The 24,625-nt window shown below is 36.6% G+C and overlaps 1 protein-coding gene across 2 annotated transcripts in view; it reads right to left on the bottom strand.

Moving 5' to 3' along the window:
* SLC25A21 (solute carrier family 25 (mitochondrial oxoadipate carrier), member 21) overlaps positions 1-24,625 on the bottom strand; it is a 109,110-nt gene that overhangs the window by 68,370 nt on the left and 16,115 nt on the right. Inside the window, exon 1 of one of the 2 annotated variants that reach the window (XM_014942062.1) lies at positions 8,774-8,903. The exons of the other annotated variant lie outside the window; for it this stretch is intronic. Coding sequence (XP_014797548.1) covers positions 8,774-8,817 — 44 coding nt within the window. The 5' untranslated portion in view covers positions 8,818-8,903. Of the gene's footprint in view, positions 1-8,773; positions 8,904-24,625 lie in introns of those variants that run through there. 2 annotated transcript variants of the gene reach the window in all.

Raw genomic sequence — 24,625 nt, 5'->3', positions numbered from 1 at the left:
AACTAGCTAATTGATCACCACCACTTGTTATAAGAAGCTCAGTGAAGAGCTGAAAAAATATTTGTTCTTTTTTCTGGAGGCAGCAGCAGCCTGTATGAGTAATCTTAATAATACAGACGAGTGAAAGCATTCACTTCAAAAAACAACCTGGCCTGTTTTTAATGATTGTTTAGAGGAATGAACACAACCGGGGATATATAATGGCTTTCTCTGCTTCAAATCCATTCCTTTCTAAAAGCATTATAAAACCACTGAATTTCATGCATTTTTGAAAGCTGGATGCCTGCCTTGTATGTTACTAGCTTTGCTAGAACAAAAAAAAAGATAAGTCCTCCTATAAATATAATCAGAGCACTAACTTCTGAACTAATTTATTATTTTGATGTCTGAAAAGAAGAATGTGCAGGCAGCGTTCAGAGACTTGTTGAATGGATATTTAGGCAGAGAGGCTTTCCCAGGACTGGGATGAATGACCTGCTCCTCACTACTTGTGTACAACAAGCCACTGGACACTCCAATGCATTACGTATTTATCAAGAGGTTTAACACTCTAAAAATGACCATCAGGTTAACTTTCTTTCCCTCTCATTTTCTTGCCTCTTGGATTTCTGGCCAAAATGCTGTGGTATCGAGCACTCTGACCCTGGGAACACTTACAGAGCTGTGGGAGGCACTCTGGCCCTCAGGTTGTCTCTTCCTACCTGGGACCATCCCTGGCACCCGCCTACTGCCTGCCCTCTTGGCTTCTCCTTGCAGTTCCCACCTCCAGCTCCCGCACCATGAGGGACCTCACAAACTCCCTTTCTGGGTCATAGTAGCAGGACTTGACCTTTTATGCCTCCTTTGACTGAACAGTACCTCTGCAGAAGCTTTGTTTGATACAAACATGTCCTGATATTGTCTAAGAAGAGAACATCAGTGTCCTTCACCATTCATCCCAGATCATGGTTGGGATCTCAAAAAGTGGAAATCATGTAAAACCAATTGAGGTTTTGGGGTCTGTTCAAAAGGCAATAACTTCATTGAAAACTCTGCATGATTTAGACGCATGAAAATATTTTAACTTATCCACACTAATCAGCACCACAACTACTACTTGTGAAATGAATAAACCTAAATTATTACTTTGATAGCACAAAAGAGAGTATTTTTTATGGTTATAACAGTCCTTGATCAATAACTGTCAACAGGCTCAGCCTGAAATCCCACAATGCAGAAGAAGCTTGAGTCCTTTCATCAGTTCTCTGAACCACTTACCATTTAACAAGTGACGTATGATATTGTGGAGCAATGACTCTCAATAAACACACATATCTCTTTCCAATGCCTAACTTACAGTTCTTGTTGGTTTTATAATAGCCAGTATTTTATTCTGAGTTTTATAAAATCCTCAGTCCACAAGATGCTTTCTTTCCCCTCTTCCTATTGAAAAAGTCCTCTAAGTAGTCTTTTCTAACACAATCAATATCTATAGGAGAACAAGCAGATGTGTGCGTTTTCTGAAATTTTTTTTTCTCTCTCCCTCTGTCAGTTGCTAAATTTTTTGTTAATGCTTGCTGAACATCTCATCAAAATTGTCTTGTGGCTGCCTGGCATTACAGTATCCAGGTATTTAATGTTTAAATTCTGTTCACCACAATGTTACCTAGCAATCCACCCCTTTTATTTATTATCTGGACTGCAGCAAGATTTCCAATTCATGCTGAAATTGTTTCAGTTGTCTTAAAATCTAGACAGAAGAAGTCAGTATTTTCATATCTAGATACAAGTAGATAGTCAGCAGTTAAATCCCAGCTATGTAGGTCAACCACAATGTGATGTGGAGCAGACTAGACTCACCAAATTCTTGCCACTGGGTTTGCAAAGGCTATACTCTCATGCGTAAATTCCAGAATTTCTTTCTGCTTTTATACAATGCTGCTGACTAGTTCCTCAACCACAAAGTTCAGAGGGAAAGAAAAACAGTGACTCAGAGAACCAGGCTTTATACCATGTTGCAGTGCTTGCCAACGAGTGGCAGTCTTAGCTGTATTTTCCTTCTCTTCACATGTCTTGCTAGGATTTTGTCAAGTTTTGACTTTGTTTTTACTCTGTTTTGAATAAAGCTCCTAACATTTCCCTTCATGATTGAGACTTATGCAGTACCAAAGCAAATAATCTCAGCTACTGAGGTGTTCAGATGCTATAAAGAAAAGAATGTTATATGGCATAACAACAAAACAAATTAATGTGCAATGTTAAATTTAAAACAACTTTTAAATAAATTTATAGTCTTTGGAAAACTGAAAGCAAATTTTATTGCTTTTTTCCACTTTCAATAATTCCCATGATTCCAGAAACTTCTAGCTCTGGTTACCCCTACCAGCATAAGTTAATAAAAAATGTATAGTCTGAAACTTTAGACAAATATACATTATTTAACAGTTCACACACTTATAATAAAAAATAACTGCATTATAATTTAAATAGATTTTGATTTGCTAACTTAAACATTTATTCAGGTGTTACTACTAGTTAGTGCTATCTAGTGTTGCTTAGATTTCATGCAAAACTTTGCACTGCAAAATAGACCTTGATAATATAATTTATTTAACTTTTTGGCTCAAATTCTTTGCATTGCTTATGTTACTTACAGAATAATAACTAAATTGAGAGTATAATTCTGTCACTTATTTTAACAGTAAATCACATGAGTTGTTGAAGAACTGAATATTACATTTCAAAACAAAAAACCTAATAATTTTAAGCCTAAGATATAAATTTTACTAGTGCAGGGGCCATATTTTAAGAATTATAGTATTGGTATGATGATTCTTTAACTGCAAAAACCATATAAGAATACAATAAAGTAATAACATAGAGAACAGGCAAAGAACGAAATTTACTCCAATCATTCTCCATAGTAGACATAGATTTGACTCCATCTAATCACTAATTTTTCATACGGTACATATTTACTTCACAAGTAATAAACCAGAGTCAAGGGCAGAGAAGTATTACCAAAAATTAATTGAAAATTCAGCTAAATTATTTCTGCTTTGTTGGAATTCATGATGCTTTTAAATTTATCTACCTCTGAGTTTTGGAGGAACCTGTTTTTTGTTTTGTTTTGTTTTGTTTTTCTAAGAAGAAAGGATAGGATAGTAATAATGGAAATAATTGTGAAGATAACCTGAAAACTCCAAATTCTCTGCAGACAATATTTGTATGCGAGTTAGAACATCAACTACCAGATATGATAGTCAATTAAAAAATTAACAAACACAAACTCATGAATCCTCACATTTACAAAAGTATTTATCAAACACTGCAATTCATAAATTTTTCCATTCCACATCAGACCACTGCCTTATTGCCGTCCTGATCCATTCTTCTGTCCTCTCCCTGTTTGATTGGTTATCCAGCAATTTGTACTTCATCTCTGACAAAAATTCTCAGAAACGGCTATGAAAGGTAAATAGGGCAAAAGGAGGAAACATCACCAGTGGATGAGAAAGAATCAAACATCTACATCTGAACAAGGAGTACATTCACAGTAAAAGTTAGAGCTAGATCAACAACAAATTTAGTAATTTACAGCAGAATTTAGATAGAACAGACTAGCTATTCTGATCAAAATTCGAATCCAATAAGATCATAATCAGTTGCCAACTCCCTGTAGGTTAGCTAAAAGCAATTTATCTAAGCCCCCATAAAGCAATTGGTTTAAACCTTTTCAGCCTCAATGATGATGAAAACTTCCCATGAGTGGCTTACCCTGAGCTTACAATTTTTTGAAAATATTTTCCCTTAATAAACTGCGTCATTGAACAGAGAAACAGCAAAGTCCTAAATATGACAAAACGGCTTAGGTGGTGTACTGGTACTCTCAGTCAGTTCTCTGAATGTGAGTGTTATTCTTAGACCAGACAAAAGTACAATAATCAGAAAAAAAACTTCATCTTTCCTGCACTTCCTATTTCTTTTATAGATCACTTTCTTCTATCTCTTGTTTTTATATTCAAGATGAACAGCACATCATTGCATCAAAAATATCAGTATAAAGCAGTACTATATATACCAAGAGTGTAATAAAGAGTTTAAGAAATGAAAGATATATTATGCCAGCTACTAATGAAGAACTAGTCTATTTTTTTTCTCCTGCAGTAATTTTTCCATTATGTGTATGTGAAAAAAATACAGTAACTATAATGTCAGAAAGTTGTTTTCCTTTACATGTAGTTTCAGAAGAGAATATTTAACAAAAATAAACTTGACCAAAAGCAGTTCACATTAACCCATGTAACTCTTTCATGGTAATCTACTCTGGTAATTTTGCTAATGAAAACAAAAATAACTAGTCATAGCAATTACATACAAATAATTTAGTGCTTTCCTGAGAAAGAAATACAGCAGAAACTCAGTTCAAACCATAAATATTTTTAATAATCTAATTCTATCAATTAGTGTGTGAGTGTGTGTACAGGGAACTCAAAACAACAACAAAAAATTTAGTGAAAACTACCATTTTTTCATTCCACACTAAAAACTGGTCAGAGAAACATCATGCATGCTCATAGCAATGATGCTGTGCAAGTTCCCTTTTATTTCAAGAATGAAAATACTGAGAACACTTGCATGTTTCATAGTGAGGTGAAGTGAGGCTCTGAGCTGGTGTCCTCCTCGCCTATTGCACTTGCACAGCATTTCCTGTTTTCAACCCCCAGCTTCCAGGTCCTGCTCTTGTGTTTCTGGGGTCCCAGATACAACTGGCAGCTGTGGGCTTCAACAAGCTCCTTGCAGAGTACTAGTCTTTCCTCTTAGTTATGGACCTGCAACCAACACACATTTTTTATTGTCCTTTAGAAATTGCTCCAATGTTCTTCTGGCTGAAAAGCCTACCTCCAAGTCCTGCCAGAGCAGGGACAGCTCCCCTGACCTCTCTGCCAGCGTTCTGGCTACCTCAAAGGTACAATTTTGTCCTTGAAACTTTGCTTTGGTTGCCTGGATACAACTTCTGAGCACAACTTAAGACAACTGTGATAATCACAAAGGGACAGCTGTATTTGAAACATCACACAATTTTTTGTGTGAAAGATGATGCAGTATATGTGATCTTAATGATCTTACAAACATAAGATCAGCTAGGAAGTGACCACTGTAAAATTTATGGGTAAATTTAAACACTGTTCGTGTTTTTCATATATAAATATATATATATATAAAGCACTTACACTGGTAAAAGAATCTGAAGAAACCAGTAATGGTAAATCCAGGGCTTTGTTTTCCACAGTGATAGTTTATTCCTGAAACCTCCTGTAATCTCTATTTCCCAACTAAAAACATCCCCCCCTCCCCCAAATCTATGAATTTTTTTGCCCCTTATCTAAACTGGACAAATCATTGGAAATGGCACCATAAGGAACAATTTTGTATTGTTAGAGATGATGGAGTTATTTTTATGATTTTAAATATAGGTAGTCACTTATGGCCTAATAAATACTTCAACAGAAGTCTGGTTTTCATTAGTTTTGGATAGACTTGTATGTTTTCCTTCAAAGCAGCTTATAGAGAGACAACAGATAAAGTGATGAGGAACATAAACTAATGACTAGAAGAGATTTCACAAGAAATCAGATATTAGATTATACAACATAAAGCCCACAGTATCCAGTCTCAATTCAGGGAAAAAAGAGAATGTGGTTTGGCTGATTTCCGTGTGTAATATGGGCCAGTTTAAAAAACATCCAGTTTCTTATCTCAGTTTAACTTCTATTACAAAAATGTATATCCTCTCTTGACCTCTCTCAGCTGGACTAGACGGCCCTTTAGATGAACCCTGTAGAGCAACTCTTGTGTCCTGTGACATTACTGTGATCTACAAATCCATTAGTGAGTGTCTGTAAATTGGAACCTTCCGAAAATTCAAATGTAAGCATAAAAAATTTACCTAATTTTAACTAATGTTAAGATTGGTATCAATGGTATCAGATTAGAGGAATAATATCACTGTTTTTAAAAAGTAATAGTATTCTCTATTACTTCAGAAAGATACAAAGGCAAATCTTAATGCAGATTTGTAAAATAAAACATGTATCTGATAAGCCACAGGAAGGCTTCAAATGAATAATTACTACTGGTCATTACTGGGCAATACCTGAACTACAAACAGTAAACCTCGTTGTAAAACTCTTCCAGTTTAGGAAAATGTAATTAAGATCTATATCCCACAGGAAAAAGTCACTTTTTTCTTCAACAATGCCTATAGAAAGAGCCAAGTACTTCTACATAGTTTTCCAAACAAAGCTTTGATTTCAGTGTCCCCAGTGGTGATCACACAGCACTTTTCTTTCTGAGAAGACAGGAAAATCGTTGCGGCTTATGGCAAGAAGATTTTGGGGGAGGATTTTCTGGGAGTTGTTCAATGCTTTTGAGTATTCATTAGCATTTTAAGTTCTTTGATGAGATCAGTCCCATCATAGCTTGGTGTACTCTTATTATTTTTTTAGTATTAAAATGAATTAGCACAAAAAAATTGCAAACCACAATGAAATATGTATTACACTTGCTCCCTACGGCCAAAGTAGGAAAGATAACCAAAAATATCTTTTCTCCCAAAGGAAAGAAATGGTCAAATACAGAAATCCAAATTCATTTTCAGTGGAAAATAGCCAAAATCAAATTGTGAGTTGTTGAAAGAAGTGTTAGTTTTGAGTGTTCACTCAACCTTCTGTGTTTGTACTGGAAATTATTTAAGAGGGAAAAAATTTCATTAAGATATTGTGGCTGAGATTTTTAAAATAGTGGAAAGAATACAACCAGACTTATTCTACTGAAAAGCACAGCTAAATACCCTGCATTTGAAAGCCTTAACTCACATGGCCTTTCTTATTAACAGACAAACCATTTTAAATGACTAATAGCTAATACACATAATGTAGACGTTATCTACTATGCATATGCTGATTCCATGTAAAAATGACTTTTTTTCTATTAGATTGTATGGCTAAGCAACAGAAAACGTAAACCCTTAAAGGAGCATTACCTTTTGAAATGAAACTAGTAAAACGAGGAAATTCTGAGTTAAAGACTGAAACTCAACTCTTACCCACCCAGCTGTGCCCCAATATTACAGCTTATATGGAATTCATTATCAGGCAGTGCTAAGCGACCTCAGCAATTCTTAACATACAGTAGGGCATAACAAGGCAAGTTAAGGATGAAATTTCCTCTGAAGCACTATGACTTTCTCTGCTGTGGTGACTTAAAGTATAACTAGTAAAATATTGGAACACTCCTGCTTTCTGTAATAAAATTTATCTGAAATAGTGCACTTCCCTCTGTAAAAAGCAAAGCAAAAATGTAATCCCATAACTTTAAGGAAAGTTTGCTCTGTCTTGAAATGGTAGCTTGCCAGTGTCTTTCAGAGTCCACAGATACATAATCACATTTTCAGCAAATGTTTGTGTAACATTAGAATTTATCCTAGGAAGTAAAGAGAAACTTTTGACACCTGGAAATATACCTCATTGTATTGCAAAAATAAAGAAGATGAGGTCTCCCAAATGCATTGTAGTGGAAAAACAGCAGTTATTGTCAGACTTCAGCAGATTTGTTTTCTTTTTCTAATAACTCTTATACTATTAATAGTTAACAAAAAAAATAATCTAAAATCCAGGCTGTACACTGTGGTCAGAAGACACATTTTGATTATCCAGAACTGTGAATCACAGTTGCAACAAAGCTTAAAGGATAGTATTTTTTCGCAGAACTAAAAAGCCCCACCCAATGAGATTATTTTCCTTATTTGTAAATACTTTTTTAAAACTACCAAAGTTCAACTTCAAGCATTTTATGGCCCAGTTTTAAACACCAGAAAATAAGACTTAATGCTGTAATGGAAATACTAACAGGCTCTTGACAACAGCCATGCAAGACTGCACCTTTATATCCCAACACACTCTCCCAGCTGAAAAAACTCACCAGTTATCCAGGATAGTGTGGAAAAAAGAGCGTTGTTATTTTAGGAAAGACAGTTGCTTGAAAATTGGCATAAAGTGGTGAAAATTAAAAAGGAAGGTTTCTTTTTTTCCCCAAACTCAACCTAACTACTCCATAAAGTAATGCACAAATCATTTATTATAATGAGTCATAACAATGATTTGTGATCTTCCAAGTTTTCATTTTATGCCCCTCTGTTTTTCCTTAAAGACAGGAGGATAGACAAAGACTGGAAACTTTGGGTCATATGGATCACGGCACCACTGCTATGTCTGGAATTTTCTTATAAATATCCTATTGCTCTGAGGTTCATAGGCCTGACTGAAACAGCAGGGACGATCTCATTTGTACTTTTATAGTTGTACAGGGATTTGCAAGAGTTAACGCAATTTTCCATAATATTTCTTACCGGCTTCAGGAATAAAGGGAGAGTTCCCTTTTTAATCAGTATCTGAAACATTGTTAAGTCTAAGGGAAAACAGGACTTCTTTCAAATTTAACAAGGCTTTTCCAAGTGCCGATAATTTTAAAGGTACAAAGCAAGGCAACTTCTGAAAAAGAGAGAGGCTTTCAGAAAAGTGTTTGTGGGTAGCAGGCAGTACAGTAGTCTGGAGGATATACTTCTCAGCAGATTTTACTGTTTCTTTGCAGCCTTGTGCCTTTCAAGGATTGTTTTCCCAAAAAGAAACCCTAAATGATTCCTTTTGATTTAATGAAAACATTCAAATCAAGGAAATATTGTGGGGTTCTATTACAGTGACGTCTATCTCAGAAAACAAAACATTTCACTGACCACCAGTTTGAAGCTAGAAAAACTCCTCCTTTCACTGTGTGCATTCACAGAAGTCTTGTAAAGGCGTTTTGCTCACGTTCTTCTCCAGGCAGGCAGGCAGACTATGCTAACATGGCCGATTCCACTCAGCTATTGAACCTGAGGACCGAAAAACAGTTCTGATGTTGCCATACTGTATTTTCCAGGGACTACTGCTTTGTTTCCTTACCATGTTCAGTACCCCTTCCATACGCCCAGTTAGTCAAGTCTTCATAGTGCTACATGGACTCGGAGATAAAACCAACTGAATTACTGAATGCCTTCTGATAAATAAAATGGGCTTGTTATAAAATGACTGTTTGAAGAAGTGTTTCTGCATGCTTATACAGAACTAATAGGAAATTACTATAAATATTATTATATATAATGAGTGGTGTTATGCCTTTGTTGGTCCATAAATTGCAATTTGTTGTCTAAAGCCAAACTGAGTAAGTGTGCAATAAATAAAACCCTAAGTGTACAACACGTAGGTGTGCCACCTCCCTCTTTTTCCTTGCAGATATGCCAGCTAGTTGGAAAAGCAACTATATGGCTAGCTCTTTGGAAGAAGAAAAGCATAACTTTTCTTCTTCCTATGTTATGCTACTCTTCCAAAGAGCTAGCCATATAGTCTGTGCTGCTGATTTGCTGTGTGACATAACGCTGGCATTAGGTTTAGCTGCTCCACTGTGGGTCTAATCTTTGTGCGCACAAATAGGAATCCAAGGATTCCCAGCTTTCCCTGCTATGGAGCCTGAAACGCACCCAGAGTAAGGTGTGAGAAGGACTTACTGTATCTAAATGCTTCAGAATACACTGGTATTATCCTTGTTAAAAATCTATAGATTGTCTGACTTGTGGCCTAAACCCCTCCCAAGAATAAAGTTGACCTTAAAGGCCTGCAGAAAGGAATCTCCAGTTTCACTAAATGCAGGGGAGAGTTTTTAACCTTTTTCTGTTTCAAGACTCTCTTGAAATTGCAAACAGCCATCCTGCCTACCAGCTAAGAGACTTATCACCTGCCAATTTATTAGATGTCATTTATTAGAGGTCACAAGATGCCAACTTGTCATTGGAAATGGCAGCAGAAACCACAGTCTCACAATCGACAAACACTGCTGCTTTTGTTGCAAGAAGTTTTCACTATGAGCCTGTGGTCTGGGAAAAGGGCAAATAGGGAAAGTCAATCACAGGGGAGACTGATGGATGTACAGAGAATGAGCAAAATTACCAAAATAGGTGGGAGAGAGAAGAGTGCTGTCCTGAAGAAACACTATGTATTAAGCAGATGGAGAACCTTGAGGCAGTCATTGGTCAAAACATGAGCAATGTATCATTGCCTCTGCTCCTTCCTTGTCATCTCTAACACCTATAACCAAGCACTGCAATTCTGCAATTTTCTCTTCTCTCTATACTACTGCATTGCAGGGATAGTGATAATGCAGACATAAATGGTATCTGAATTACTATATGGTATCGATTCACTGTACCATATCACATTATGAATTCATCAGCTTCCATTAACAATAAAAGCAGCTGAAAAATAGATTGGAAACCTATGTTTTAACTTCATATGAGGTATCTCTGTAGGACTTTCTATCCTCAGCAATAAATATTACAAAAGCGTATATAGTTTTCAGAGGTTTCCTAGACCTACATGTCTCATCTCTACTTAATATCAAGAGGCATCTTTAACATGTCTTAAAGTCTCTGCTAGGGTTGAAGACGGTCCTCTGCTCACTGTTCTGTTTAACATACTTCAGCAACTGCTGTTTTCCATCTAATCACCAGAGTATATGTGTGCACAAAAATAACTTTCTTAAAATACACAGAGGAAATATGGTATGACTTGAGAAACTAATTTTCTTTTAGGGAATATGTGAAGTGAGAATGGTTCAATGTCTACACCACTGTTATAAAGTATGTCTGAAGAATAAGAAGCATGATCAGAAGATTAATGTCTTTCTAGATCTGATCATATAACAGCCTCTAAGTAGCCTGCAAACTTCCTGCCCCGGGTAAGAACTGTGTACTAAGAAGCACTTGACCATTTCTTGTCACTTGGTTTCTGTCCCAAGGGCTACAACTGTGTGGAGTTTCAACTAATATCTTGAAAAAGCTCTTCAACATAGATGATAGGGAAACTGTAAACATCTATTAGATATGAATTACTGCCTTCAGAAATGTCAAAATTCTCTGGAAGACAAGCACAAAATATAAAGAATATCTAGCCAATGGAATGCTGGGTAGATGCTGGCTAAAGTGGGGAAAATCTTTACCCTATACCTAGACAGTATCTAGATCGATATAATACTATCTAGAACTGTTTATACACTTCGATAGACTAGGTGGTGCATGGGTGAGGAATCATGTTGTGAAAAACCACAAAGCAGAGTCAGAATCGGTCAGTAACAAATCACTTTCACCTGTTCTCTCCTTAGAAGAGAAAACTTCTTTGCATATGTACAAAAAAGAAACCTCTTTCTGAAAAAGAAAACCCAGCTGATTTAACCAGTATTTACAGAGCTGATTCAAGAAGTAGTTTCCAAAACTCTACCAAAAATCCAGTACTTACCAGCAACAAGCCCTCATTAGACTTCTAAGAATTTTTACAAAAGAAGTCAGGCTGTGAAAAAACCCACTAAGTTATTTCATATATAAATTCAGAAGTTCTAGAAAATCCAGATATGATATTTTGAATGATTTTATACATGCATGCATACATATACACATTCCTTGTCTTCCCTGTAATTAGAAGGAATAAAATTTTCTGTATTATCAGAGAAAAAAAGTTTTCAGGAAGAAACAATGAACATACCACGAATCCATGTCTTCAAATTTCATATTTTGCTTGGTATACACTTGCATGTTAGTTAACTAAACATAAATCAATAAATTGACATATACCATAGAGTTTAGATACCAATTTAACACCCCTGCATAAGGTTAGAGAGGAGAATTAGAAAATCACTTTGAATTTATTATTTCTAGAAAGAGTAGACAAAAGTCTTTGAGGATTAATTTCATGCTGTGGGTTAAATTTCACTCTCACGATAGGCCAACTATTGCCTGGGGCTCTACAGATAATGAACCTGCCAAGGGATTAGCAAGGAAACACTTGTGTTATTATAAATCTTGTACACTTCCCTTTCTAACCAACTTCATCCTTCGTGACATTAACAAATTACACTCTCTGTCCATGTTTCAATATAATGTGAGGTTGTGAACGACCCTGAACCAATACTACATTAGATAAGATCTTCTCAAGGAATAAATAGCTATTAAATTTGGTTGAAAGATCCCGACCTCCTGAAGTGAGAACATAAGACATTTTATGTCAGATCTCTCCAAGACCCAGAGAAACATTTGTCTGTAAAATTTGTCTTAAGAATATCAGCTGATACAGTCAAAAATGGGTTATAGAGAACTGTGCACAAAAGAATTAAATATAACACAGAGGAAATTTTATGGAGAATTTATCTACCACAAATAGTCTAAAATAACTCAAGCAACTATGTTAATCATTTGGCTTCACTGTAAACAGTGGATTTACAAAAGGGCTCAAACACATAATTCATCCTATGTACATTGGACTAGAAGCTTCAATAATGATTTTATGCCTAAAGCTAGTTAGAATATTTATGGTGCAGATACCGATGTTTTCTGTATTTGATTCTTTCTGTCTTCCTTTTCTTGAAAAGCTTCATACTTTTATTTTTTACCCGTAAAAATCAGCTCAGTTTCTAGACAATCAATGCTGAGCTGCACTGGCGTGCACCGGTAGTGAAATTGCATAGTATTACAGTGTTAAAGTACAAATGTGACATCGGGAACTGGATCCTTCATTTACACATTACCCTATAAACAGAAAGGCAAGAAAGAAGTCCAAGCTCTGAACCTTCTTTTGCTGATCCAAATCAGCTTAAGACAGTATTATCTGAATTTTAGACATGGTAGTATTACTGCTAATGTCTCATGTAAGGAGAGAGATTCCTAGAAGTGGTATGGTTCTAGTAACACAGCTCACCTTCTGCATCTTTCAAAACAATTGAGCACAACCACCGAAACCAATTTTTTGCACCCCATTGCTTTCCCACCTCCTCTGAAGCCAAAGCCTTCTTTGAGACAAACTATCTCCAGGGTGTGGCCCCACATCACTTCTAATCACCGCACACTAATCATCCATATTAAAATAGTCAGAGATTCATGCTTTTTGCTGGATTGTAAAAGGCATGGACATTTTTTTTTCTTTTATTCATGACCCCTTGCTAATGCTCCCTTAAACACTCTGAGGGAACGTGACCTGACAGGTTGTCCCTGGACCCCAAAGGTGTGAGATTATGATGTTGGAAAAGTGGCCAGTTTTGCCTCTTTGCTCCTATTTCTGCAAGCCAGTGAGCTCTGCTCTCCCTCGCTGTGGTTACAGACTGCTGCTTTTCCAGCCACCATGGGTCACGCCAAGCTATGCCAGAGGAGTTGGACCTACTGCTGGTATTGTTCTCATATGACCAAAACAGAGAGAAAGGAATTTCACCATTGTGTTCTTGCAATATATCAGTATTATTTCTTTACTGCCTACAGTAGGCAAGAGTAGCATTTGCTCTACTTCCCTCTTAACTTCCTGACTAGTCACAACATAATTTGATTGCATTTGGATGCAGATAATGTAGAGCAATAAGTGTCTCACTTTTGAGAATTTGCCATTCTGACTCCTTGGCATTGTATAAGGTGAGGCAGCTGCTCTCTTAACATACCCATACAGCTGAACCTGCTCTGCATCCAACAGTAGGACCAGACCTTTGGTCAACATAAATTTTAATGAAGGACAAAACCTATTACAATGACAACTGAGCATTCCCTTATACTAAAGGAATACCTGGACAGCGTAATGAGTCCTATGGCCAGAGCCCCCCATGCTCTTCCAGGACAGGAGCTGCTGCAGACTAGACTAGTAGGATTCAGGTAACCTTAGTACGGGGAAGGCAGTCAACCGTCACTAACATCTTACTTTTTCTACTTGGGATGTAATTCAGTGAATGGTTCCTCTGATGGCAAAGCCAACTTAAGAAGATCACTGCTTGTTGACAGACTCTCTGTTTTGCTGATGCAAATATTTTTGAGGCTATGCAGTAGAGGAAAACCAAACACACTCCACCTGAATTTCTGCTATTATACTAGATTGCTTTATTTTTCGTGACAAATTGAAAGCTGCTCTTGGGTGCATGCATACAACTCACACCAAAATTAACACAGCTTTGCTTTCAATAATTACACTCATTTTTCTGGTGCAGCCTGTTCTGTTTTATACCATAGGATCTCACAGGTACTATATTTAGCAGAATATCCAAGAGACATATCATCACATAGTATGTGTCCACCCAACTCAGCAAGTATTAAGCTTAAAGCAGAAAGTGAGGCCTCCATCTAAAGGGGTCAAAAGGAAATGAGCAAGTAGAGGACTGCTGCCAGGTGAAGTGGGAATGAAATGGAGAGGAGGAACCTGGAACAGGTTGTTAAAAAGGACAAAGAAGAGACACAGAGGGAATAGATCTGGTGGAAAAGGGCAGCCACTAGTGTAAGGTGGACAGAAAACAGACAGATTTTTTGGACCTAGAAGTTGAAGAGTGAGAAAAAATGGGAGGCTGGAAACAGAAGCAAATGAAATTATCTGGGCCACAAGGATCTTGCAAATGATTTGTCCATGTGCTTTATGATACATTCTTTAACAAAACCATTTCAACATTTTCAGTGAGTGTAATTGTTTCATGAAAATCATATTCTCTGCCTATCTGTGGTTTGTTTTTGGAAGGTTCGTCCTGTGAAACTTCTTAGAGAAAAATTTCAACTTCAAACATTCCCACAAGATACAATTCTTAAAGCAGATACATAGAAATAAAAATGTGCAACAAGAAGTTTCTTTTTTGAGACTCCTTCCTTCTTAAGTCAACAGGATGCATGATAGTCCACAAATGAATCAGGCTGCAGCAGGAATAAAGGTGCTGAAGTTGGTGTGTAACATGCAGAAGTTAAACGTGGTCATGTGGCCCATGTTACTGAAGAGACACATTATTATGGATTGTGTAACTTAACAGTTTCTTGAAAGCTAATGGCTTAAAATTCAGACATATTAAGTTCACTCAGGACATAACAACAGTGTATGTTTCTCAGCTGGTCATTACTTGAAAAAAAAAATCTTAAGTCAGCTTAAAACAATTTTATGCTACACTTTTAACGATAGAATAGTGCACACTTTACTTTGCATTAAACAATTTATGTTCACATCTGTCGCATATTACTCATTGCTTCTTTTCCCTCTTCCCTGAGGGGAGCTTCTTGACAGCATTTTAGTGTCTGTACTTCTGGCTAACTCTTGATTTATGAAGGAATAATTACAAAACTAATGTAAATTTATTTTTAATTTTGATATTTCTACTTCCTCTTCATTGACTATGAATTGTTACTCTTAGCTTATAGAGGAAGAATTTAAAGAAAATCCTACCAACAAATGGAATAAGAGAAAGAAGAGATCTACCTAATTGCCAAATATAACTTGCTTTTATTATCCCTGTTTTTTCCTAAAGAAAATCATAATTGAGTGTGATAGATAAGAACTATTTTCTTCATAAGAAATCTGCCAAGTAGTTGTCAACTGTCCACTTTTATAGACTGAGACCTTTCTATTAATATGTGGCACGTATAAATGAGGTCAGTGGGGAAACACTTTTTAGTGGACAACCAGGTGGCAAAGGTTCTAACAGGCACTATAATGCAATAAACACATTAAACAGTAAACATCTTTTACAATTTTATCTAAACACTATAACTACTAACTAAAGAGAAACTGAATACACATAGCATTTTAATGATAAGTAATCAAAATGAATTAAATATTCATCTGTGTGGAGTGGTAATAATAATTTACCTAGTGAAATTATTTTGTGTCAGATTTTTTCAAATTTACAGCTAATGTAAACTTTGAAAAGAGAAGAGCTAGGCATTGCTTGACAAGCTGAATTAATGTGTCTATCAGCATTAAGCCCATGCTACACAGTGACATCTCTCCAGTAGGTAAACTGCCTCTGAGACTAATGTGTCTTCACTTATTACTTCACTCCTCTTTGGCTAAGCTCTGAAATGCCAAGGGATACAAATGATCTTGTCTTCAAAATAATTTAAAGCCTGCTGTAATACAGAATGGAAAACACAGAGAGCAAGGTCTTGTCAAAATGCAAAATCAACAGAGAGTGTCAGGAGGCAGAGCTTGCTGTCTGTAATGTGATCCTTCCACACACCATAATCTCCATTTTATTTTGCCTAATGAGGCAGGAGTTAAAACAGTTGACCTGATCAAATTCAGATGGCAGCCCTAAAGGATGAGCCCCCTGCTGCACTCTTGTCCCGACACCCTTTGTTACCTCCAAGTGAGCTGAGACCAGGCTGTGAACCATGTAAATAGGAGGCTTCCAGGTTAATGAAAAGCTGCAACACCCTTCTAAATCAGGACAGAAGGTTATGCTTTTCTAATCCAAAGAAAGTTTCATGAACCTCAGTAATAAAGTTTAACGAATGCTGGTCATTTTGAACCTAGCAAATAGAGACTGGACAAAGGGTAATAGTTTCCTTAAAAAAATTCCTTATTCTACAACCACTGCTCAGCACATATTAGTAGAATAACATGAATTTGTTTTCTTATGACAAATTCAAATATATCAATTAAAAAAGGATTGTCTTGGGAAAAGGTAGTTAATGGTTCTTATGAACTGATGTTTTTATTAGGTGATGGCATGTTTGCTGTTTCATTTCATTACTTATCTGCCAAGGAGTTTCTTTCAACACCAAATCAGAATCTACATGCTACAATCATGTAACACATTCAACATCAGCCCATGTGCTCCAGCTGCTGACACAGATAAATCTTTAAAAGTGGGCAAAACATAAAAATCGTCTACATTGTCTTTCAGCACATAGCATAATTTGCAGTCTTACACAATGGAAATAAAAATTGGATTCAGCAACTCCACTTCTACCTTTCACTTGAAAGACAAGACTGTGTTGAATAGTACGTCTATAGTGTCTACAGAGAGATATGGAGAGACAGGGTGCGTTAATTTGGGCTTAGTGAGTGCGTAGCTTTTTGTTCAACCTTAAGTGTGAAGCCAGGGGCTCAAACATGATCACAAAAGATCATGTAGATAAATGAAGTGGATAAGAGATACATAAAAATCCCTCAATGTGTCTCTGGAGTTTCATTAATAAGTTTGAATGTCTTTCCCGGTTTGGGATGTCTGAATTTTTTCTAACATGAAGCGTTCCATATTATGAAAATATACATACTAACACATAGAGAACACATTAAACTAGACAGCAAGATATTGATGCCTGCATAGTCAAAAAATACATGTATGTTTTATGCTTGGCTTATGCGTTTACATTGTTTTAGCTCCTCTGAAAATTTGTATTAATTTAGTTTATCTGTCAAAGAAAAGCGTGACAGATTTCACATTTGCCATGTTTTAAGATTATCTCCTGGGTGGCTATTCATTTGTTACTTAGTATATATTACAATTTTGTGTTCAGATTTCACTGGATTGTGTTTTTAGTCCCTTTTTCCTTTCCTCAATTAGGCATTTTTGACACCACTTTTCATACATTTCAGTAATCAATTCCGAAGCCATTCATCAGGATTTCAGAAGCCACTCTTGAAAAATTAGACACATGTGCTCAGTGTAAAAGGGAACACAATGATTTATGACACAGGTCATTCTGAAAACCCATGAGTTCTTCTCCAGTGACGTGCCAGGAATCACAACTATTTCTATAGGGCTGTGATCTGTTTATTATACAGCTTATGAGTAGTGCACCATGTCTAATACATTTTTTCTGGTTGGTTTTTGAAAACAAGATTTACAGTTGTTTAGAGTTTGACAAGAACAGTAAACTGCTGGTTTAGTTAATACATTTTAAAATGGATTGATTAAACTATCAGCCTGTTTGCACTCAGTGTTCAAGCTATGAAAGCAATATTGTTTTAATTGCAACTACAGCAGTCAGCAGTTCTGTAAATCATGTGTTATGCATCCCTTGGGTGAAAAAAACATGGATGCTCAATCTAACTGGCAGGGAAGAAATTAAATTTGTGGGTTCTCTTCAGTTTAAAAAAGGGGAGACGGTGGCATTCACAACAGAGAAAGGGTCTTTCCAGAAGTCCATGACCTCAGTTACCCACTCAAGGGAGGGGTGAGTATGCTCCTAAACCATGCAGCTCACAAAACCTTGTCATTGCATCTGCTAGAAAGGTAATCAGCTCCTTCCCATTGGCAATATGAGAGCAATAAAGCAGCTCTGTCACACACACAGAGCACAAATCAAATGAGGTTTTTCATGGTACTCACCACAGCTAGTGAAGTTGCTTACTGCTTTGGCGTTGGCACAACTTCTAACCACTGGTTAAGGGCAAGCTTATAGAAAGTATCAATTAACTAGTTTATAGTATAGATACAGATATGGTTTTATTAAGAACATAGGAGGGGTGTAGTCCTCAATTAATGCTACTTCACACACCATACAATTCTGGTTGTGTGACACCAACACCCATGCAGATACACACCACAAACTTTCAGGCAGAGGGCATCTCTGTCGCTGTGAATGTGAGAAATAAGTTGTGCCCAGCAAGCCTAGCACAAACCTCAGTGGCACTGAAGGCCTCTGCCTTTAGACTGGGTCAGAATCTGGCCAAAACTCTTGTAATTGGAATTAGACATGCACTAAAGCAGAACGCTTGCATATATTTTAAGTACTTAAGTATTATTCATCTTATTTACCTTCAGTCATCTTTGATTCAAGTGTTAACTTTAAAGGCAATCGTCCAGGCTCCCTGCAGAATCAGTGCAGAGACGTGCATCTCCAAAGCCCAGTTCATGCCATCCAAAGATGACCATCAAGGATCAATGAAATTACTTGTCCTGCATAATTTTTCCTCTCTGTCCCTTGACTATAGATGGAGCTGTCTACCTTTACCTTTGATACACTGCCAAGGCTCAAGCAAGTGCCCTTAAAGAAGGGGCACACATTTGTCAGTGATCTGTTTCCTTAGGTGGCTGTTTGGGCTTTGATCAATGACAGAGATATTTCACGTGAAAATACAATCAACTTCTCATAGCAGAGAGCAGACTTAAACTTGCCATCAAACTATTACCAACCGTCCTCAGACTCCCACAATCATATCCTCAGGGCAGAGCATCGCTGCAGGTGTCCCAGTATTTTGTGGAGGTCACCACAGGAGTAGCAATGGTGAAATTTGGATAGGCAGTCCATTTTGGTCTGCTTTCTTTCTCCACAAGACTGCAATGCCTGGGGTAGGTTGTGCTCTTGGGATATGTGACATAAGTCAGACTTTGCAGGAGGATAAGGAAAGGGGCAGAAGGTCTAGGACAGGGGCAAGGCATAGGAAGCATTTCTGGCAGACTCAGCACCTCAGTAGCTTGAGCACCCAGGAGCGTGTACGTGTACAGGCAGCTACAATAAAAACATAGATTTGATATATAATCACTGGACTTGTCCACAATCTAAAAAATTGTTAAAAAGAGAGATAAAATAACAAAATGCTTGCTGAAAAATGCAACACAATTAGACACCAATGTGTATTTTGCTTAATTCCAGGAGAGTACCCATGAAACAAAATTACTGTAATTTAGTTCACTAAAAACTCAGAACAAGAATGCTCATTTGATTAAAAACTAATGTCAGAAGCACCCAGATGGCACCAGGAGAAAATATTTGTTTCTCAGTTTTTTGGGTCCACTCTGCAGATGGCTTGGCCCCTTTGTGTTTTGTTTCTGACCATCAAACTCCCACTTTCCCCACCGTTCCCCTGTTCAGAGCTGAGCTGGCTTCACATACACAGTCTCATTGCTCCACACTCCTGGTGCCTCTCCTCCCTCCTGAAAAAGTTCAGGGTAGAGCAGTTCTGCCTTGTAGAGACTCAGGAATGTCACAGATCCTGCATAAGGAACCAGCAATCAGATTGTGCTAAAATAAAGGGAGAATCCAAGCAGGAAAATAAGAGGCAGGAGTCTTGGGATGGTAGGGAAGAAGGGGTTGTGCTGTGGAAGAAGGTTTTTACGCAGGAAAAGACAGCAGCACCACACTGTGCTGTGGCCTCCACCACAGATTGAAACCACGCTGGGCTAAATTCAAGCCTTTGCAAATTCAGGAGCCTAATGGAAGGAGAAAGAGAATGAGTGAGAAGAGGAGAGAGAGAGAGAGAGAAGGAGAAAGAAGGATGTTACTCATGACCCACAAAACCTGTTGACGCCCAGCAAAAGTTTGAAATGTGTTCACCTATCACTTGCCTGTTTCTGCAACGCTCTTCCACTTGTCCCTTTTCTGCCATTCCTTTAAAAAACTTCAACATGCAATCAAATACTATATGCATGGACAATGTTATATTTAAAGTCCAGATTAATATCCTCATGTGGTGTAGCACTGCACTGTGGCTTACCTATGCAATGCCTGAAGACTTGTTTAAATGCAAGAAAAAATCATTTCCAAGTAACTGCATGAGCAAATGCAACCTACTACTTTGCTTGCTTTGTGCTTGATCCAAAGAGACTGTAATTTTGCAATAGTTTTGGCTTGAAGATCAGAAAAAATAGTTCTGTGTGTAAAATACACTTTTTAAAAAAGCAAATTTTTTACTCCAGTAACTCTTCGTTTAATCTTAGATTAAGACAATAGAATTCATCAACTGACAAATGAAGGCCACTTGCAGGGGAGAAAGACAAACATGGTATTAGATTTTACATAAATGGAAAGACTTTATTTGCTGACACATCAGACTAGAGGATGGTAAAACAAAAAGACTGTGAAAAAGGAGTCAAGATTTAGATTGCTAGGTTTTCCAAAGATATATATCAACAATATCTTAAACTAATTTTGAATTCAGAAAGTTCTCAGATTTGTTATAGGAATTAAAAAGAGTTCCAAAGGATAAGTTTACATTACTAAGCATTAGATTTTATCTAAATTATGTCTTATCTCCATTTCCAGATGAATGTATTAGGTTGGCTGTTAGAAACATCTTTTCAAATCTTGTCTCCCCCAGGCTTGAAATATGTAAGTGCAATTATGTTTTAGCTACTGTTTTAAAAGAGAAACTCTGCTGCCAGGCACCTTAGGAAGACTGGGTTTGCATTCAAATCAAAGAAACAGCCAAAGTCACTAGGTCTCTGAGGACAGAATCTTTTCTAAACTAGTCAGGAGAGGATTTACTGTATGTAAGCTTCTGCAACAATGATAAATGCAGCATGCACTCTACATCATATGAAGTTTCAGCTACACTGCACAACTCTGTCATCTCTGTCTTAGTTATATTCCTCTAATATGGGTGGGATAACTTCTTCTTTGGCAATATTTCTGGCTATATTACCTACTAGACGATTCTGATAAAATACTAAGGATGGACTCGTTTCAAAAGAAAAGCTCCTACAATTAACTCAAGAATCCTGTAGCTGTATTGCCATAATTTTATTTGGTTTTAAGATGCTTATTTTTCTGGTTTTAGTTCAATTTAGATAGAATGATTAGAGTGATTCAGAAAATAAGTATTTTAATCTTAATCACAAAAATAAAAATTTATCTCAGAAAGGGCATTTATCCAAATCTGCTATGCCAAGAGGCCATTTCAGCACAGCTTATTTTAGCTCTGTAATTGATTGTTAATCCTTGAAAGTTTAAACTCTTTCTATTTTTCCTCCACAAAGTTAATCAGCAATGTTTCACAAAAATTAGGGAAGGAAGAAAAGAATGTTCCACTTGTAGTACATGTATCTAGCAATTTATTACTGAATAAAACATTGACAGCAGCTGAAAGCATACTGAAGATATGCCTTGCAACAATGTCAGGGATAAAGATCAGAAATAGAAGACGTTAGTTTAAAACAGCACAGGAAATATATTGAGGGGTTTGAATTTATAAGCACTGATTGTTTATTATAACATTAACCTGTCTAAAGCTATTGTGAAAAGTGACCGATAGCACATATAGCTACACTTGTAGGAAGACTACAGGAGAAAAAAATAAAATGAATTTCCTATATTTAAATTTTCTCCAAGCTCTTTGATTAACTTATTTCAAAAATATCAATTGTTACATCTGTTTTGTTCTTGTCATTACTTTGATTCTATGTTCCTTGTCTAAAATACATCGCACACATTCTCCAAGCACGCTTTTATCTGCATCTCTACCAAAAGCACATGCTTTGTAGTGGGAAGGAAAATAGAGAATACCCAGCTCTACACACAGAAGATAAAAAGATAAAACATTTAGAAAACTTTCACTAGTGAGAGATACTTGTCTGTTCTTATGGCTCAGTAAATAACCCCAAACTACCAGTGAAGAATCTCTTATTTGCGCAAGAGTTGAGCAATATATGCAAATCTATCAGGTAGTCTGGCAAGGCAGATGGCCTCCTTGCTGCTCTTAATCATCATGTTTTTCACCATGATATAAGAAATGGAGAAATGTTATCATCATCACTGATGACCATGAGGTATCCCAAGGTAAAACCCACATGGAGCTGCTGACCTGAGCATTATTAAAGCATGTCAGACTTAGACTTGAGAATCTACCACAAGAGCTGAAAGGAAGTCCAGTGCAATAGCCATATATTTCATAGATTTATGAAAAAGTTCTTGATCCTCAGATCTCAGATAGGACAGTGGATATTTGAACAGAATAAGTATGGAAGGAGATTTTTCTTTTGATACTTGTCAAGAAATGAACAAGGATATGAAACAGCATGAAGAACCGGACTCTTCCTGTTTGAAGGCATTAGAGGTGATGCTGAAAGAAACCTATACTATAGTCGATGTCTGTGATCACCAAGCCAGATTCAGCACCCCAAAGAGCAATGATACCTGTTGAAAGAGTAAGACTGATTCAGAATTTTTTTTCTTACAGTTCAACCAGCAAAAAATGTCAATAATAATGCTGGTTTGGAATTATACTCTTGAGGACATCAGCTGAAGTGCCAGCTCAGCTTCTGGCACATGAGCCTATTACAAACATGTCACACAGAGGGGAGGTGCAGAAATACACCATGGACAGTGCTAAGACATAAAATTATTCTGTATCTTGATTTGTGCATGGTTCTGCACCTGCAGCATAGATGTACATATGGCAATCATTTTAAGCATGGATCCATTTGACGCAGAATTTTTTTTTTTTTAATTTTTTTATTCCTGTGAGGAGCAAAAATGTGACCTTCCATCTTGTTATTTTGATTAAGAGGAATTGTAGTTGTTGGAAAACTGAGAGGCAGGATACTAGTGGCTACGGTACTCACAATAGCATCTGGCAGAGACACTTTGAAGCTCTCACCTTGTTAAAACGCAGTCTGTGGTTGAACCATGTGCACAAGTGAACATGCTGGAGGAATGTCTTAATCAGAGTTCATATTTTTAGACTTGCCTAGAGCAGTTACTGAGGTTTGAATAAAGAATTTTGCCATAGAGATCAGAGGTAAGGCACCTGTGTAGGTTTTGGGAAGGTCAAGTCCAAGTCTGACTTCTGATTCAAGAAAGGAGGAATTTGAACTGGTTCTCTCACTTCTTAGCTATGTGCAATAATGACAAGGTTATTGTCTATTCCATATCAGAGCATACTCTGTCAATTCTATTTTGGGATTAAGAATTTATTGCATGGCTTCTTCATAGATATTAAAATGTATCATTGATGCACATATCAATTTATATTAATTTCAGAGAAACATATATAATAATATATATTTCCCCAAAGGCTTTGAAGTTTTTCATTGACTCTCTGGATTAGCACCTGAGCACTCAAGGAACATATCACTGCTGCTGAGCCCATCATACTTTACTTCAGTGACCATGAAAATGAGGACAAATAGATCAAACTATGGTGAGCTTCTGTTTAACTACATGGCGGAAACCAGCACAGCTGGAGGCAATTCTTAGCAAATTGATCAGAATTCCTTTACTTTAACTACAGCTTAACTAATAAATAGACTTCCATAATTTTCTGCAATCAATCTAAATGCATTTGCAAAATTAGTGAAACATTTGATCCTGAAATGTTCACTAAATCTTAAGTATATATATTTGAAGAACTTACAAGGTTTAGCTTTCTGCCAGATTGGAAAAGAATAACTGTTTATAATAAAATCTTGTCAACTAAGTAAACTTTGTAGAAGAGGCATGTTCATAATTAATTTGCTATGTAACAAAACTGGTTGCTTTTTTTTTTTTTTTTTTCCAAATTCAATATTAACTTTTGTTACCAGGTTTGTATTCTGGTCTTTTGTTTAAAGATATTTTTGTATCAACTTTTGGAACTAATAGTAATCCTACTGAAAATCTGTAAAGACTGTATGCATGGTAATGTTCTTTCTCCATTTTTTAAGGTAAGCATACTTCATCCAACATTTTGTCATCCAGACATTTTTCTGAATGGATCTGTTTCTTTTAAGGGGCTTTTTCAAATATTCTGTGAACAAGACAATGTTGAACTCCCTTTGAACATAACAGGCACTTGGAAAAATTTATGAAAATACACTTTTTAAAAATGTAATTGATCTGGCTTTCACCCTTTTCACAATTATTTCAGCAGTTACAGACTGGCAAAATCTGAAAGTAATAGAAACATCCTATTTGCTAAAATAAACGAATACACTAAGCTCTTTTTTTTCTAAAAGTCCATGCTGCAATCCCTCCTAAGGGACAAAAAATAACAAGAAAAAGATGGAGTTTGAAGTCAAAGCAAACATAAAAGCTTTACTTACAAAAAATCAATTACACACCCCAATTTGTTTT

Source organism: Calidris pugnax, unplaced genomic scaffold, assembly GCF_001431845.1.
Source record: "Calidris pugnax isolate Ruff unplaced genomic scaffold, ASM143184v1 scaffold56, whole genome shotgun sequence".
Classification (NCBI taxonomy): domain Eukaryota; kingdom Metazoa; phylum Chordata; class Aves; order Charadriiformes; family Scolopacidae; genus Calidris; species Calidris pugnax.
The sequence above is the reverse complement of the archived record's forward strand: the minus strand, read 5'-3'. Positions and strand labels throughout refer to the sequence as shown.